This window comes from Sceloporus occidentalis, unplaced genomic scaffold (genome assembly GCF_023333645.1).
Source record: "Sceloporus occidentalis isolate IW3139 unplaced genomic scaffold, rSceOcc1.0.p SCAF_2, whole genome shotgun sequence".
In the NCBI taxonomy this organism is placed as follows: Eukaryota; Metazoa; Chordata; class Lepidosauria; order Squamata; family Phrynosomatidae; genus Sceloporus; species Sceloporus occidentalis.
Genome location: NW_028316982.1, coordinates 55,647,179 through 55,664,851, shown reverse-complemented (window position 1 = coordinate 55,664,851; position 17,673 = coordinate 55,647,179). Strand labels below are relative to the sequence as shown.

The 17,673-nt window shown below is 40.3% G+C and overlaps 1 protein-coding gene across 3 annotated transcripts in view; it reads right to left on the bottom strand.

The window, feature by feature from the left end:
- Window positions 1-17,673, bottom strand: part of GIGYF2 (GRB10 interacting GYF protein 2) — a 112,055-nt gene that overhangs the window by 8,636 nt on the left and 85,746 nt on the right. For 2 of the 3 annotated variants that reach the window (XM_089509510.1, XM_089509511.1), the window contains exons 18-22: window positions 15,290-15,390; window positions 14,808-14,966; window positions 9,014-9,172; window positions 8,349-8,585; window positions 26-148 (exon numbers count right to left, since the gene is read on the bottom strand). In XM_089509510.1, coding sequence (XP_089365636.1) covers window positions 26-148; window positions 8,349-8,585; window positions 9,014-9,172; window positions 14,808-14,966; window positions 15,290-15,390 — 779 coding nt within the window. The remainder of the gene's footprint in view (window positions 1-25; window positions 149-8,348; window positions 8,586-9,013; window positions 9,173-14,807; window positions 14,967-15,289; window positions 15,391-17,673) is intronic. The other variant, XM_089509512.1, reaches the window with a different exon arrangement.

Below are 17,673 nucleotides of genomic sequence, written 5' to 3'. Positions count from 1 at the left end.
TCGGGACTATGGGATGGAAATTTACCTCTTCTCGAAGTTGTCGCTCTCTTTCTTCTTCAAGCTTCTGGATTTCTGCTAAAGATAATGTTGCCTGAGACTGACATGTTCTTGAATTGGATTGCTGACCCCATGTTGAAGAAGATGGGAGCTGGAAGCAAAAACACACAGAACATGCCAATTATGTTTTGGTAAAGACATCAAAATATGAAGAATCAATCATAACAGCTACCAATATCATCTGAATCTCTATTATGTTTCCTCAAATTTTAGAAGTCAAGCTTTTGCTACCAGATGAGCATGAACTTAACCAACTAGATTTCATATCACTAATAAAAAAGACAGGTTGCTTACCTGTAACTGTGGTTCTTTGAGTGGTCATCTGTGCCCTTACACAAATGAGTCTCACACTTGCGCACATCACAGAATACTCCAGAACTGAGTAGCTTTTGGTGGTAACCCCACCCCTTTGGGCACCAGCATAAATAGTGTGAAGAGCTATTCCCCTCTGTTCCAATGTCTGCTGTGAGTTCAGGAGGACCTGCAAGAAAAGGAGGAGGAGGGCAGGTTTGTGTGAGGATACAGACAATCACTTGAAGAACAAGTTACAAGTAAGCAACGTTTCCTTCTTCTTCATGGTCTGTGTACCTCACACAAATAAATATTGGCTAGCTTGCAGGTCAATCAAGGTGGTGCAGGTCAATCAAGGATAGATGGCTGGCCAAACTCTGCACATGCCTGTGCTCTGCAGTCAATCCATTAATGCCAGATGAAGGTGGTCGGCTCATTACAAGTAGCTGCTCTGCAAATGTTCGGCAAGAAGATTCTCACAGCCATTCATGAGATATGGAAATTGCATGGGTCAGATGGGACCTGAGCCCTAATGGCTGAGATTTGCTAGCAATTTGATAAGTCAAGTTGAGGAGATCAATCACCCAGATCAACCGTCTCTGTGGTGAAACAAGGCCACATTTGTGTGGTCCATACCAGATAGACAGACTAAAGGATGTCTGGAGAGGAGTGGTGCAGTGAGTGTAGTGGGCCAAAGCCTGCTGGACATCTAGAAAAGCTGGCATGAAAATACTTGATGGAAGGCTGACAACACAGTGTCCTGTTTCAGGTGTAATGAGGTAACCACCTTTGGAAGAAATGAAGGATCAAAACAAGTTTTTGTCCCTATGAAAAACTAGATAGGGCTAGTCTGAATGCAAGGCACAGAGCTCAGTTGCATGCTTCATGGAAGTGGTCACCACCAAGAAGACTGTTTTCAGTGTCAAGAATCACAGGTCAATGATGACCATGATTTCAAACAGTCTCTGTATGAGCTGCAAGAGGATCACAGAAAGAGACCATGAATAGAGGTGGGAGAACCTCCTGAGAATTTTCTTAACCATAGCACTGTGAAACAGGAATGCTCCTGGGTGAGCAGCAGGTTAGTGCGCAACTATGGTGGCAAGGCAAACCTGCATGTTCTCCTTAAGATGCAGCAGGAGTCCAAGGCCATCTGTTTGTCTGTTGGCCCCACTGGGAGATCCAAGGCTTGCCTGAAGGCACAGAACCACTGACATTTGGATGCACAGGAGCAGCATATGAAGGGTTCTAACGACATAAGAACAATGGATTTGTAAGATACCAAGCCGTGAGGTGGACAACCTAAATGGCCCCATGACTGGGTGAGCAGAATCTGTCAGTAGGAGAGCAGAAGCTAATTCAGGTGAGACAGCTGTAGGGGTTTGCAAACTAGGGCTGGCTCAGCTACCACAGGGCTATCTGAAAGTAATCTGCTGAATCCTCTTGACCATTCACTGACACCCTCATAAGGAGAGGTAAGAGCAGAAACAGGTAAAACAGAGGTTCCCTCCAGTTCAGGACCCTCGAGAAGAAGGTGTTGTACTTGTAGTTCTTCATAGAAGTGAAAATGTCAATGCAAGGGCAATCCCACTGACACAGTATCATTCAGAAGGCTCTGTCAGAGCCCATTCATGTGCCTTCATCCATGCCAGGGCTGAGTCATAAAAGTGCAAGAGACCTCAAGGCTACCTAGTTTAATCTCTTGCTATGCAGGAATACACAGTCAAAGCATCCCTGAAAAATGGTCATCCAGCCTCTGAAAACCTCCAAAGGAAGGCACTCCACCACACTCTGAAGCAGTGTATTCCACTGTCAAATACTCTTTTTGATAGGAAGTTCTTCTTAATGTTTAGGTGGAAACTCTTTTCCTGCAGTTAGAATGCATTGCTCTGTGTCCTAGTTTCTGGAGCAGCAGAAAACAAGGTTGCTGCTTCTTCAATGTGGCATCCTTTCAAATATTTAGACCCAGCTATCATGTCACCACTTAATCTTTTTTTCTCCTGGGCTATGAACTCAGTTCTCTAAGCCACCACCTATATCCATTGTCTGGGATCCAGTTCCAGTGATTCTGGAGAAACTAGGTACCCTCTGGCTATGCCTTAAGGTATTTTGAACTGGGAGGCACAGACAATGGTTTAGCCCACACCTGCTTAACCATCTCTAGGTCTGAAGGAAGGAGAGTTTGGTTGGGGCCGCATTTAGGAAGTTCACTCTCTGGAAAATTGGGTCAAGAGAAGCTGTGGTCTGAGGCTTTACGTGGAGCCCAAGGGGCTTGGTGAGGCAAAGGATCAGGTTGGCATGGGCGAAAGGCCTTCTGATGGAGATGAAGGAGAGGTGTTTTCCACTTTATCTGGTGTCAAAGAGGTGAGGGGTGACGGCAATTGTGCAGTCAACCTGGTCCATCCCACACTGTTATCATCCACAGAAGAACCTGAGTTGTGCTGCTTCACTACCAGCAGCAAGGCCAAAAGAGCTGGGGCAACAGAAAGAGTTTTCTATCCCTGGAACCCAGCATCCCAATGTCCATGTTGAGCCGTCAATTCCAATGAAACTTCTTTGATGTCATCTGGGCTGTGGGGTTGGAGAAACTGAAGTGGCAAGTATTGCTGAGAGCTGTGGCTGGTGTGAAGATCTAGGTATCAAGGCAGAAACATATTCATGGTGGGCACACAAGTCTGGCTGATCACAAGTTAGAGAGCATGTTTGACACCAATGGCAATGTGCCAATACCAAGTGGGAAGGTGAGATCAATTGTGACTGATACTGGTGTCAATGATGTTTGTAGTTAAAGTGACAGTGCTCATGCCAGTAATAGGAGATCCGCTCTAGTTGGAAATGTCAAGTGAGCCTGGGAACATTCAATCCATGGCAGGTTGTAAATATAACCACTTGATGCTGTTGATCCCGAGTCATGGTATGCCTTGAAGTACAAATATCAGTATCAATGTCTGTCTTGCATGCTGTAATAGTAGGAAGCTGAGTGTGATGAGATTGCTGAATTCTGGGACCAGGATCAAGACTGGAGAGATCCGTGCATGGCTGTCAGTGTGTGGGATTCCCCTGCCCCGCCCCACCATGAAGTTTAGTCCTTAAACAAGGATGCGGAGGGCATATGATGCTCTTAACAACAACAAAACAAACAAACAAACCAGCCAATGTAAGTTGGGACTGAGATGAAGGGGGAAAACAGGGAAAGGGCAACAGAAAAAATAAATGGAAGGGAAAATGAGAAAAGGACTAAAGGATAAAAGAAAAAACCAGAAAGGAAGCTACTCGGTGTTTGGATATTCAATGTGAATTGCATAACATATGAAAAACAAATGAGGGGAGCAGCTCGACACTATTTATGCTGGTGCCCAAAGGGTGAAAAAGAATGAAAACTCTTGGTGACACTGGCCAAAGGGAGCACACAGATATAAAAAAGTGTGTCTTTAAATGCAAACTGAAGATATGGAAAAAAATTGGGCAATGCTTCCATAAATTTGACTGATGCCATAAAACTACTCTGTGGCAATCCCAGTCTTTGATGGTTCATCATCAAGTTCTATTCTGCAGTGCTGGTACATAACAAATGTCTTCAGAAATTTCAACTGCTTTGGCATCACACTAATTTTTTTAAATACCAGTAAATTCCAGAAACATTCTGCTTGTTTGATGCCTCAAATTTCAAAAGGTTTATTGATCTCTGGCAGTGCCCACCCCTCAACTCTTATTTTAGTACTAGAGATTGGACATACATGCTTTTTGGAGAGCTTGCAAATAAAACATTATAATTTTGTATTACCAACTGCAACACACATTTGTCTGATGTTGTTCTTTCCCACTTATACAAAAACAAGTCTCTCCAGTTAGAGAATTAGAACTGCTGTTACCCCTCTTGCAGGCAGACCTGGATTTGTCTGTCTGAAGTGAACTGTAGGCCTATTTCACTTAAGCCTAAATTGTTGGAACTCTTTGGTTTGTTTTCTTTGCAGAAACCTGCATCTTACCTTTTGTTTCAATAAGTGTTTTGAAGCTGGCTGGCTTTAATGGGAGTACAAGTCAGGTCCACTTTCCAAAGCCTGATGCTTAAGTTACTACAGCAAGTGCAACTGCGGACATAGCAGCAAACAATACTGCATTCTCAGTGACATCTGAGTGGTTGTCAAATTGTGGTTCTCAAATTGTGCCCTTTAAGAGATTTTGGACTTCAGCTCCCAGAAGCCTCAGCTATGTTGGCCAAAAGTGTGGGATTCTAGGAGCTGAAGTCCAAAATCCTTTAAAGAGCACAGTATGGGGACCACTGATCTAGAATAAGCCTAATTGCCTTATGCATCTTACTCAGAGAATGTTGTATTGCTTTAGTGTCAAAATCATGGGTGGATAATGTGAATTTTATGCCCTCTGAATTTTTTTTGAAAATAATGTTTTTAAAAAGTGCCCTCAAATATGCCCAATGACCTCTACAGGGTGGAGGATGAAATTTTGTCATGTTTTTAGCCCTGCATCAACATGAATTTGAAAACTCAGTTTTCCCAGGAGGAAGTGTACCAGATGTCACCATACCCCCTAAAAGTCTCCCCCCCTCCCCGAGGACACAGTCTTCCAAGATCCCATAGACTAGGGTTAATGTAGTTCTCAAACTCCTGTGTTCCACATTTCTAGTCTATATCCTTGTTTCTATGTCTTCCACCCATAGAAGAACTGCCCCAATGGAAACTGCAAGCATTTTCAGTGAAGGTGCTGAAGCCTCATTGGTTCCCTTTTCAGTCCCCTTTTCCTCCTGGTCCTTCAATGTTACATCTCCTTCTTTGGGAACCAAGACTCCTGAGATGACTGCCACCATGTAGGCACATATTACTGGTAATTCCTCTATTACCTTTTAATGAATGTGCATAGCTTCTGAGACACATGTGACAATATTTTAGTATGCAAAAGGGCAGCCAATTCTACCATAATTAAGTCACAGAAAACATCTGGAAGTAGTATTTCCTTGATTGATGGAGCCCCCTCCACTTATAAATTTCTGAGAAACTCTTTCACTAACATATCTGCTGACTCAGTCTTTACTTGCTTCAGACTCAATGCCTTCAACACTTTCAGCAGTAAAAAGGCAAAATCCTCCAAGTTGACACAGAGTCTAAATTATGTTCTGTATGAAATTATTGTCAATTTTGCTTTCTAATAGAGACTGACTGCCCACAGTATTTCCCTGCTGGCTTGTGACTGTTAATAAATATTTATCTATTTATGTAGTGAGCATTTTTTCTCCATCATCATCATCATCATCATCCTCACCACCACCATCATGAAAGCTAACACCTGAGGGAACAAATATCACTGGCTGGCATGTATTTCTTTGCTTTAGCAGAAATGCCCTTATCTTCTTCTGCTACATCTAAATGCTTCATTTTTCTTTTACATACTTTTCCATGATTTTTTTTACCTCTCCTAATTAATTAAAGACTCCATGGATTAATTCTGTTTTAATTATTTGATATGAGTCATTAATTTAAAAGCAACTGTGCATCATGTTATTTTAAACTCATTAAAATTTGTAGATTGTAAAATCATTAAATGTGAATGGAAATCAGATTGATGTGAGTTCACTGTATTTGATTGTTCTGTCATCTGAGGTAACCCAGCTGGGTAGACAACTCCAAGGTCACTAAACCTTTAATCTGCTGTCTTAACCTTCTAGTTCTGTTGAAAAAAACCCTGCTCCAGTAGCCACCGTAACTGAAGCTCTGTAACAAAACTCTTAGGGTCGTAGCACCCCCACTCCTTGAGAGCTGGACAGGAAAGCATTAAACAGCTTTTCTTGCATGTAAGGAGAAAACATTTCCTTGCACTAAAGGGAGTTGAGGCAACAACTGCAGAAAGGAAAACATCACCTGCAGAAATCAAAACTTCATATGCCACATATTTGAGTAAATATGCTGCAGCCTACATGTGATATGTAGCTACTTGACTCAGCAGTTTTTTTAATACTAACTATCAGCTGTGGTATTAACGCAATATCCCCATTTGGACTATATAATGAAACTGAAGAGATGGGGCTTGAGTCAAAGAGCTAAAGTCAAGTGGTTCCTGCCTTGTCTGGTGGGCAAGAGTTCATCACACTGTCATGGACTACTCCTTTCACCTGCTAGATAATGAATGTTATACTGCTGAAACTACTAACACAAAGGATAGGAAGCACATCAAACAGCTGAAAGAGGCAATGGTAAAAAAGAATAACAATGTAAGATCTATTACATCTGGAAGAAGAGAGCCTACAGTTATTCAAAAGAAATAGCCATAAGCATGTGTTTCAATTAGGATTATCATTACAAACATTAAATGGTTCATCACATGGAATGTTACTGAGTTACTTCATGAAAATAGTGCTCTGGAAGAATTTGGCTGATGGTACAATCCATGGAAATTCAACATTCATATATAGTTTAGTTTGAAAGTTACACTTCCATCCCTTTATTGGATTAAAGCTATGGGCAGCTCTCTATGCTGATTTAGAAAAAATGCAATACAATGTCAAGTTATTGTTTGTTGTGTGCCTACAAGTTGTTTCCAATGTATGAAGACCCTAAGGCTCACAGGATTTTCTTGGTAAATTTCTTCAAAGGGGATTTGCCTTTGCCATTACCATCCTCTGAGGCTGAGAGAGTATTGCCCAAGGTCACCCAGTAGGTTTTAATGGGTAAGTGGGGATTTAAACCCTGGTCTCCAGGGTCGCAGTCCTATGTTCAAACCACTACATCACACTGGCAAGATGTTATCTTTCTCTAAATTATAGTCAGTCTTTGGTATCCAGATTACACATCGATGATTCAACATTCATGTCTTGAAAATATATATTTTTAAATCTACGGTATTTCCAAAAACAAACCTTGAATTTGCCATTTTAGATAAGGGACACCATTTTACTGTGTCAATGTACATAATGGGACTTAAGCATCCATAGATTTTGGTAGCCACAGGGAATCTTGAAACCAAACCCAGTGCATAATGAGGGCCTACTGTACAAACATTTCCATAATTTACATTACTCATTCCATTTCTGTTAGTCATGGAGGAAGGAAAAGGAAGAACTGAAGCTCCTGTCTCTTGCCTCTCAACTTTCACTTTTACAGCTAATAAACACTATGGCCTTGGTTCTCAAATTCCAGCAGGCACATGCCCCTAATATTTTCATGCAAACGTTGTGCCTCCCCTCAATGTAGTATATAAATAAAAGTATTTTGTCTATTTATTGTGTGCATTTTTGTTCACCTCATAGACAGCACCCTCTTGATAATGGGGGGGGGGGGATGCGCAGAGGTGGCTGTAGGGCCTTTTCAGCAGCCTTGTTTTCTTCTTTCCTTCTCCCAAGCCAGGTAGGCTTGCCCCTCTGTTCACCTTATGGCCGCTAAGGATCATGTGCCTACTGTATCAACAACAGAACCTTCGGAGCAGCTGAGCAGGAAATGCATTAAAAAAGGAAAGCTGGTTTTTGCTATGTCTGAGGTTGGAAGAAGGTGCAAAAGTTGAAGATGCTTAGTGTCGCTTTTACAGGGACCAGTCAATTCTCAACAGGGTACACATACACACATAGGTTTGCCCTTCTTTTTCACATCTGCTGTACTTGCAGGCCGACTTTTCTTGTGCCCCCTTTGTGCAACTACTGCACTATGGCATCTCAATTAGATTTGCCCATGATACTGTACTTTGAAAGACTGCCTTATCTGTTCCCTTTCATGGGGGGGGGGGGTCATTTTCTAGGCGCAAGTGGTTAAGGGGTGTTCTTTGTGCATTATTTTAAATGAAACACAGATGGGTAAAATGACATGCTCACCAGAGCAAAGCCTGCCTTTGTTCTGCACTCACATTTCTAAAGTTACAAGGATGAAAAAAGGCAAATTTTGGCAAAGGAAGTGTAAATTGTTTTACAAGTAGAAGGCAGATTATTGGCTGGTTTGGTTTTTGTATGTAATCTATCACAATGGTTATGAGAAACAGATACACACAAGAGTAATCAATACCTTCATCTGTGCAAGCTGCTGCTGTTGCTGTTGCTGCTGCAGTCGGCGCAAGGCCTCCTGTTGCTGTTGCCTCTGCCTCATAATTTCTTTCTGGCGTTGGAGTTCCAGCTCCTTACGTTTTCGTTCTTCCTCTTCATGCCGCTGTCGTGCTGCTTCCTCTTCCATGCGCAGCCGGTTTTCTTCTAGTTGACGTTTTGCCTCCTCTTCTTCACGTGCCCATTTGGCCGCCTCCTCTTCCTTCCCAGAATATAAATAATATGCAAATTCTCCAAAGTTCTACATTCAAATGCTTCCTTTAAGATGTTTAAAATATTTCGATGAACATTTTTAACAATACAGAATTGTCAGATATCCTTTGCTTCAAAGAATATAGATATGAAATACAAAGAATATAAATATTCAATGGAATATAGCCCCCTTTCCAAACTAATTTTCCCCATTATGTCCCTTGTTTAATTCTGTTCTGCAATCCATAATTTGAAATAATTTAATAGTTTAAAATTGAAAAACGTGTATTTAACCAAAATCAAAAGGTATGTGCAGTTTGATATGTACATGTGCACACATACAACTCATCCCTTGATGCATTCAACAAGTGTTGAACATGCAAGTATGCGTTCAGAACTTTCTGGTCTTAACAGGGTAAGATTTTTGCCTTTTTTCACCTGTTTACGAAGCAATTCTTCTCGTTGCCGCCTTTCTTCCTCTTCTCTCCTCCTTTCCTCTAGTATTCTAAGTGCTTCCTCCTGCTGTTGCCGTTCTTCTTCTTCCCGTTGCCGTCTTAGTGCAAGTTCTTGTTCCATCTGCCGTCTTAGAGCTTCCTCCTATGTCCAGAAACAAAATTTTACATTTATATCAGTAGTGGACTATGATTGCCTACATTTCCTAACTGCACCAGATCCTATCTGATCTTGGAAACTAAGCAGGGCCAAACCCAATTAATACTTGGATGGGAGACCACCAATGCATACCACGTATTGTCAGCTATATTTCAGAGGAAGGAACAGACATAACCATCTCAGAACATTTATTGTTTAAGAAAATCCTATGAAATTCATTGAGTCATCTTAAGTCAACAGGTGACTTGAAGGCACACACACACACACACACACACACACAGTGGTACTATATCTGATCCACCTTGAATCCCTCCTGGGAGAAAGGTGGCACACAAATGAAATAAATAAATATTAAAATCCTAAGCAACTCTAGACCCACTTGTCCTCTGATTTAATACCAGAACTTAGGCATGGCATGAATTATCCACACGACTCACTTTTCATGAGTTAATTCAATGGATCTACTCTAGCTGCCTGGGACTAATCAATGGATTCTAACCATTGTCTGTTATAATCCAAATTCTGGAACACCATTATCCTGATTGCTGATGACACTGCTACTTGAAAAACAATTACAGTCGTCCCTCCATATGTGCAGACTTGGCATCCGTGGTCTTGCTTTTTGCGGGCAGGACAAGCTGCTATATTTAAAATGGGCAGCCCCATGAAGCCCCACACGTGCTCCACAGGGGGGCACCATTATTCTCTATGGGACTCACATATGTGCGAGTCGCCATTTTCATGGGTGGTGGTGGTCCGGAATGGATCCCCCATGAATTGGGAGGAGCGACTGTATGACAAAAACTTCCATTAGAGCTAGTGCTGTCAATAGCAAATGACAGCACTAGCTGTAATGGAAGTTTTCATCCTATAAGTAATAGTAATTTTCTGGAAAAAGCACTGGTGAATTGTGGTACAGAGATGAAAAAAAGATTAACTCTTCTCACTGCAGCCCCCATTCTGCTTTCTCCCCTCCAACAGCTGCTGTTCTTCAGTTAACATACAGACACATTAAATGCTACCAGTCAATTAACCATAATTGGTTTCTATCTTAAGGATTACCTGGGCAAAACAGAACCTGTAAGCTTTCTGTTCATGATCAAGCATGTTTGTCAAACCACTGGTAAATTCTGTTGATTTACTACTGTAAATTCATATATGATTTTGGTATGTAATATGAAAGCTATGTGACACTGTAACATTTTAAGTGTGAAAGAAATTGTTAGTGCTGTATATATCGAAGGTGGTTGAAAAAGAGTGAATAAAGTGTTGGTACTCATTGTGAATTTATTGTTCTTGGACATGCAAAGGAGCAATCAACATCACATGGGTTGCTTTCTTTGTGCCAGCTCAAAGTCCTTCTGTTTTCCTTCTGTTAACTCTGACTCCCTCATTTTTCCAGTTTCACACAGACTTGCCAACAGTACAAATAACAGCAGTATAGAAAAGATAGGAAACTAAGCCTTTTCTCCACTTGAGGAATCTGCATGGAGAACCTATTTGGTCTGGATAGGGGTGGATTCCTCCTTTCTGCCTCCAACGATAATAAATTTACAGTGAGCACCAGCACCTCATTCTCTGCATGGTACAGAGGAGCAATCAACTTCATGCAGAACATATTCAAGCCTTTCATATATGGGTAGGAGCTGCTGACTTCATGTAATAATGCCTGTAAAAAAATCTGGCTGAATAATTTATCTGTTTTGTAATATCTAAGGACTGTAGATAGCCTGCTGCAGTGTGTTATGTCTTCTTGGGATGTGGAAACTTGATACACCCTGGAGGCAGCCACAAACCTTGGTGAATGTGTCCAAAATTTTCCTGGACAACTAACAGAAATATGTACATAGTCATACCTGTATTGCTAGTGTCTGTTTCAATGTTTAAAGAAAACTTATGTGTGGTCCAAAACACTCTGCAGAAATAATCCAGTTTGAGACTACTTTAACTTTCCTGGCTCAGTGCTAGGGAATCCTGGAAAATGGAGTTTATTGTAGCACCAGAGCTCTCTGACAGTGAAAGCTAAATGTCTCACAAAATTCCCTAGTATTGAGCCAAGGTGGTAAAAGTGGTCTCAAATTGGATTATTTCTGCAGTGTGTTTTGGACCTATGTCTCAATGTTTTTGTACCTCTCAAATAAACCTTTACTACCCTTCTGACACCTAAGGTGTGCCATTTTTTCTAAAGTGGATGAGATGGTTTTTGACAGACTGATAGTAAATGGATGACACTGACATTGAAAAAGGTGAGTACTTTCCAAAGAAGAGTTGGATTTAAAGTCAGAATAAGTGTCTTCTCAGTGAAATGACATTGAGCTCTCATTAACAGATAAAGCTGACAGTTCAGATACTCTCCCAGCCAAAGTCACTATCCCATGAAAAGCCACTTTGTAAGACATAGTCCACAGAGATGCTTGCTTCAGTAGCACAGAAGGTAGATCTGTCAAGGCCTTTAGAATTGAATTTAAAATCCCACAAAGGGGCCCTATGCAATGTTGATCTTGCAGCACGGCTCTTTAAACAAATCTCATAATGTGGGGATAAGCAAACAACTTTGATCCATAGATGGGCAGCTCTGTCCTCAGCACTGCTTCCTGCTTCTTTAATGGGTTAGAGCACAAATCTTTCTCAATTCTTGATTGTAAAAATGACAAAATTTCCTTTCTTTGTATCATAATCATCACCACCACCATCACCATTACCACAATCTCCTCCTCCTTGCCTTTTCCCCAGATTGGGAATCAAAGCAGTTTACGAGTAAAAAAAACCAACACTGGTAAAACACCAGAAGTTATAAAAGTTAAAACACAATTAAGTGATCAGAAAAAATTAAAACCAGGTTAACACCTGGTTCATAAGCAAAAATGTGGTCTTTCAAATAACCTAGACCTGAGCCCTGTAGAGCTGTAAAGGTCATAGTTGTTCTTAGAAACAGATAGATAGCCAGTAGAGCTGTTGCAACAAAGGAGCTGTGTGCCAAGTCAACAGAAATTGTCTGAAGTAAAGACCTTTTATGGAAAGCTGACCATGCAACATCATAAATTCTGTGTTGATGGTCATTTTGAAACCATTGTTTGGATCACTGTATCTGAATAACCCTGCATATTTGTAGCTGGAGTTGCTTCTGTTCAATCTCTACAACCAGTGCGAGTCCAGGCCCTTGCAGTAGCAGATCCTATGCGAACATGTAGGAGCCCCGGTGGCACAGTGGTTTAATGCCTGTACAGCAGCCACTCACTCAAAACCATAAGGCTGCAAGTTCAATACCAGCGAAAGGGCTCAAGCTTGACTCAGGCTTGCATCCTTCCGAGGTCACTAAAATGAGTACCCAGCTGGTTGGGAGAAATTAGCTTACTGTTGTAAACCGCTTAGACACTGTTAGTTCAGTATGAAGAGGTATACAAATGAAGCTGTTTGTTTGTTTTGTTTGTTCCTGATTAGGCAGCTGCAGTGGTGGCCGAAAAGGAACTGGCAGGTTTTGATGGGAATCACTTTATATAGAGCTGCCAGAGGTGGGCAGGGCTATCACTAAAACTCTTCAGAATGCTATAGAACTCTGAAAGAGGTGCAGGATAACCCATTTATGGGCACAAAGAAGAAGCCTTTTTGGTAAATCTGTCTCAGAGGAAAGCTAAGGTATCACAACTGAGACTGCTCCTGGGCTGGCTCTTTGTGAATTCCCCACCGGCTCTTTTGAGATATAAAGCATGGGTTACACTCTACTAGTGAGCTGATTTGTTTTTATCTTACTGGATTTGCTTCTGCCAAAACCATTCAGTGTAGAAAGAAATGGAGATGGAAAAGAGGGATATATCTCCATTCTTTGTGAGGTCACAGGACACTTTGTAGGCAAATGACATTCAGTGTCTTCTGTCTACAAAGTGGCCTGTGGCCTCACAACGGATGGATATTGGATGAACCTTCAAAAATGTGTTTAAACAGCTTCCAAGATCTCAGTTATCTGCACCTCATACCTGACTGACTGTGGTGAAAGCATAGAATATTACCATGAAAGGCTTTTGAAGAATCCTGCATCTGTAAAGATGCAGGGAGATAATTTGGTTATGGGATTCAAAGACTGAGCCCAATGTGACTGCTACTATCAGCCTATCTAAAGTTGTGACTCATGAGTATGATGCTGAGGAAACTTACAAGTCATGTTCTAATATAACTAGTATCTCACTTAAAAAAACTCTGGAGCTGTATCAGGTTACTCCAAAGTAACCCAGCTATCTTAATCATGCTGTCCCATCCACTGTGTATGTTAGCAGCTTAATTAAATCAGGGCATAAAAACTCCTGCATGATGTAGTGGTTTAAGCTATGGACTATGGCTTTGGAGACCAGGTTTGAATCCCCACTTGGCCATGGAAGGCTACTGGGTGACGGTGGGAAAGTTACATTCTCTCCATCTCAGAGGAAGGCATAGGTAAACCCGCTCTGAACAAAGCCTGCCCCCCCCCCCAAAAAAAAAAACCCCGTGATACAGTGGACCCTTGTTATACGCTGGGGTTTGGTTCCAAGATCCCCTGTGTATAACAAAATCCGTGTATGCTCAAGTCCCATTAAATATAATGACATAGCAAAATGGTGTCCCTTATAAAAAAATGGAAAATCAAGGTAAATTTATACTTTTTTGGAACATTTTCAAACCGTGTATGCTTGAATCCGTGTATAAAAAATCCGTGTATAAGAAGGGCCGACTGTAACATAGTCTCAGGTTTGTTTTAAGTTGGAAATGCCTTGCATTTTCCATTGCTGCTCCAAAACTCTGGAACAATTTACCGGATGAGATCCACCAAATAACATCTTTAGGTGCCTTCAAGAAGGCAATAAAAATGGATCTTTTCCGGTGAGCCTTCCTGAATTGACTTCCAATTTTTTCACTTACCCAATTGTTCCCATTGGATTGAATGATCTTGATTCATTTTACTGACCATCGGTTGGGAATTATTTTATTGTTTTATAGGGTGGGAGGGAGTTTGGTAACTTGAAATGTATTATGTCTTTTAACTATTGTTTCCGTGTTTTGTTTTTTTTGTTTTGTTTTGACTTAATTTTATTGTCTTTGATATCTTGTTACCCGCCTTGATCCAATACAGGGAGAGGCGGGATATAAATAAATAAATAAATAAATAATATTGAAAGCACACTACAACAACTGGGGAATTTAGGTATGTCATCAGGAGCTCTGACAACACCTACTAGTAGGCTAAACATCCAGTCCTTTCTGCTTAATATTCCCCCTGGGGAGGCTCCATTGGTTTTGGGTTTTTTTTTTAAATCAAATTTCAGTACACATAAGATGAATTTGCTATACTGCAACATTTTCCCCTTCTTCTTTTTGTAAGTTGCCTTCTGAGGGCAGAAATGCATGAAATAAATATCTTGCCAGCTAGATAGGTATATGGAAAACCAAAAAAAACTTCCATCTAACAAACTCGAATTTCATTCATCGCAAAGCAGATTTCTATACTAAATAACAGGGAAGAAAACATTATAATTAAACTAATTAACTACTTTGAGGAAGTTATTATATAATGAGTGCTATACACACGTTTCTGAAACTGGGTTTTTATGATATTACAGCCATATTTATTGTACATATTTTTGGTTTTCACCTGCTTCCTGCGAGCTAGTTCCTCTTCTTCTCTTCTCTTTCTTTCTTCCTCTTGTCTTCTGATTAGCTCTTCTTGTTGCCTTCGAAGCTCCTCTTGCCTCTTCCGCTCTTCCTCTTCTCTTTTGGCCCTTAGTTCGGCTTCCCTCCGCTCCTGCTCTAGCTGAAATTATAAACATAGTGCTGGAAATGAAGACTGTAATGAAATATCCTAGCAACTGGATGAAAGAGTCTTGAGAATTATACTATTAAATTAATTCTCATTGCCACCTTCTGTATAGAGTTCCAATTGGTCTTTCTCACATCATGTCCTTGAGTTCACTTGTAAAATAACAATGTCTACTCCAAAGTTAGACATTAATTATTAACTTATTGTACCCCTATCAGGATAGTTATTGTCACAGTTACTTAGACAAAAGGTGAGATGAAATCAGCCACTGGAACTGCAAGTGACATGTTGGTAGAGTGACACATATTGTTTCTTACCTTTGCAGCTTTAGCCTTTTCAAGCTGTTGTAACTGCTCTAGAGCTGGTCCCTGAGCTGCAGTATCAATTGGGAGATCCCAGACACTGCTTCCTTCCCAAACTACAAATAAAATTGAGAAAAAAGAAAAGATTTAGTAGACCAATTAATGTTTAAATTAAGCAAGAACAGAGTCTAGAAACTGGTGAACTCTTGCTCTGTAGCCAATTCACTAAACATTTAGAAATATTATCATATATAGCTTGGTCCAAGTCATCTAAAGGACCCTTTCCATTCCTAAGAAACCATCCTTTTAGTTTTCTTGTGAAATATCATGTTTGCTTTCTCAGAAAAATATAAATAAGAATCTAACTGTTTAATATAACTTACACTAATGGGGACCAGCTCTTTTTACTGCCATAAAATAATTAAATAAGGAGGGGAAAACTAGCAGAAATAATTTAATTCAGGGATTCGCAACCTGGGGTGCAAGATGGAATTTCAGAGTGTATGACAAAGATAATTACTATTATTATTATTATTATTAACCTTTATTTATAAAGCGCTGTAAATTTATATGAATTATGTGAATCTAGATTTAATTCTCTTTTGTCAATCAAGACAAAATCTAAAAATCATCTGAATCCACTGGCAGATCTGCAGATCAGTCAGCAAAAAAAGTTCCACATTTTGGCAAAATCATGAATGAGAAGCAGTAACTGAATTTTTTATTCATGACTGAGATTGATTTTACTGTTTACATTTTTTCTGAATAAATTAGAAAATAATTGCTCAATTTAGATTTGCATTTTATGCACTAAAAGCTCATTTTTAAGTTCAATTTATTCACCTGCAGTATTGTATGTGGTTCAAAACAAATGAAATTAGATTTCTCCATTTACGGGACTGCCTCCTCCCATATAATCTGTCCCATATGTTCAGGTCCTCTGGTGGACATTTATTCCAGCCAGCCAGGACAAGAATGGCCAACCAGTGGATTTTTTTAACTGCCCCTAAACTGTAGAATGTCCTGCCAGAAGAGATTCAACAGCTGAATACAGTGTCTAAATTTAAAACAGCATTAAAGACAGTCTCTTCCAGCAGGAGTTTGCTGATAATTTTTCAATTGTGAATTTTAAATGTTGAATTTTAGATGTGGATTGTTTTAGCATGTGTACATTTTATTTGTCCTTTTAAATTGATGTATGTTTTAACAAGTATTTTAACTGATGTGGTTTGTTAATTGTTGTTGTCCCCTGTCCATGGAGAAAGGCAGGTAAGAAATAATAATAATAATAATAATAATAATAATAATAATAATAATAATAGATATTACTTTGGTAGGGGGTATGAACATTAATCAAACATTTCCTAGAGGTGTGGGGCATAGAAAATGTTGGGAACCACTGATTTAATTACTATAAGGAAACAAATAATTATAAAGAAAATCTTTCATACCAAAAATGGGCATTAATGAAGTTATGGACAGGTTGCTCATCTGTAACGGTATTTCTTCGAGTGGTCGTCTGCGAATACATATAAATGGGTTGTACTGCGCCTGCACAGTGCTGCTCGGCAAATTTCTGGAATCACTGGACAAATTTAACTTTGCAACTTGTTGGCGGTAGCCCCGCCCATCCCTTATAATCCCGTCTCCCTGCTCTTTCCCCAGTTCCGAAATTTACACCATGTAAGTGACATGAGAATGAGCCAATGAAGAGCAGGACACTGAGGGGAGGATGGGTGGGATTTGTATGTATTCGCAGATGACCACTCGAAGAAATACCGTTACAGGTGAGCAACCTGTCCTTCTTCTTTGTGGTCTCTGCGAATCATACAAATGGGTTAGACTGACAAGCTTAGGTCAGTGGTGCAGGGAGTGTCATGACACCAAGTTAGGTTCAAATAAAGCTGTGTTTATTAAACCACACAATAAAGATCTTTGAACCAAAACTGTGTTTGATGTGTTTAGTACTTCAATAATAGTACTTTAAGTCATCAACAAGAATAGAAACATGTTCAAGTCATAAGGCACATTTTCCAACATGTTAGGTCATGAAAGACCTGTGTAAACCATGTCAATATTGTGTAAAACATGCCAATTCTGGCAATCAAGACATTCATTGTCAACAGCTTGTAAACAAATGGAAATGCAGTGCAAATCAACGTAAAACTGAAACCAACACTGCCCTCCCAAAGGCTGCATCCCGATTGGCCCTGGTGTCCAGCCTATAATGTTTGATGAAAGTCAAGGGCTGGGACCAAACAGCAGCTTTACAGACATCCTCCAAGGGGACCCCAGTCAAAAAACAGAGGATGTCGCTACCGCCCTAGTTGCATAGGACCCAACCCTGGCAGGGAGAGGTCTACCCGACAGTTCATAGCAGAGGTGGATGGTTCCAGCCA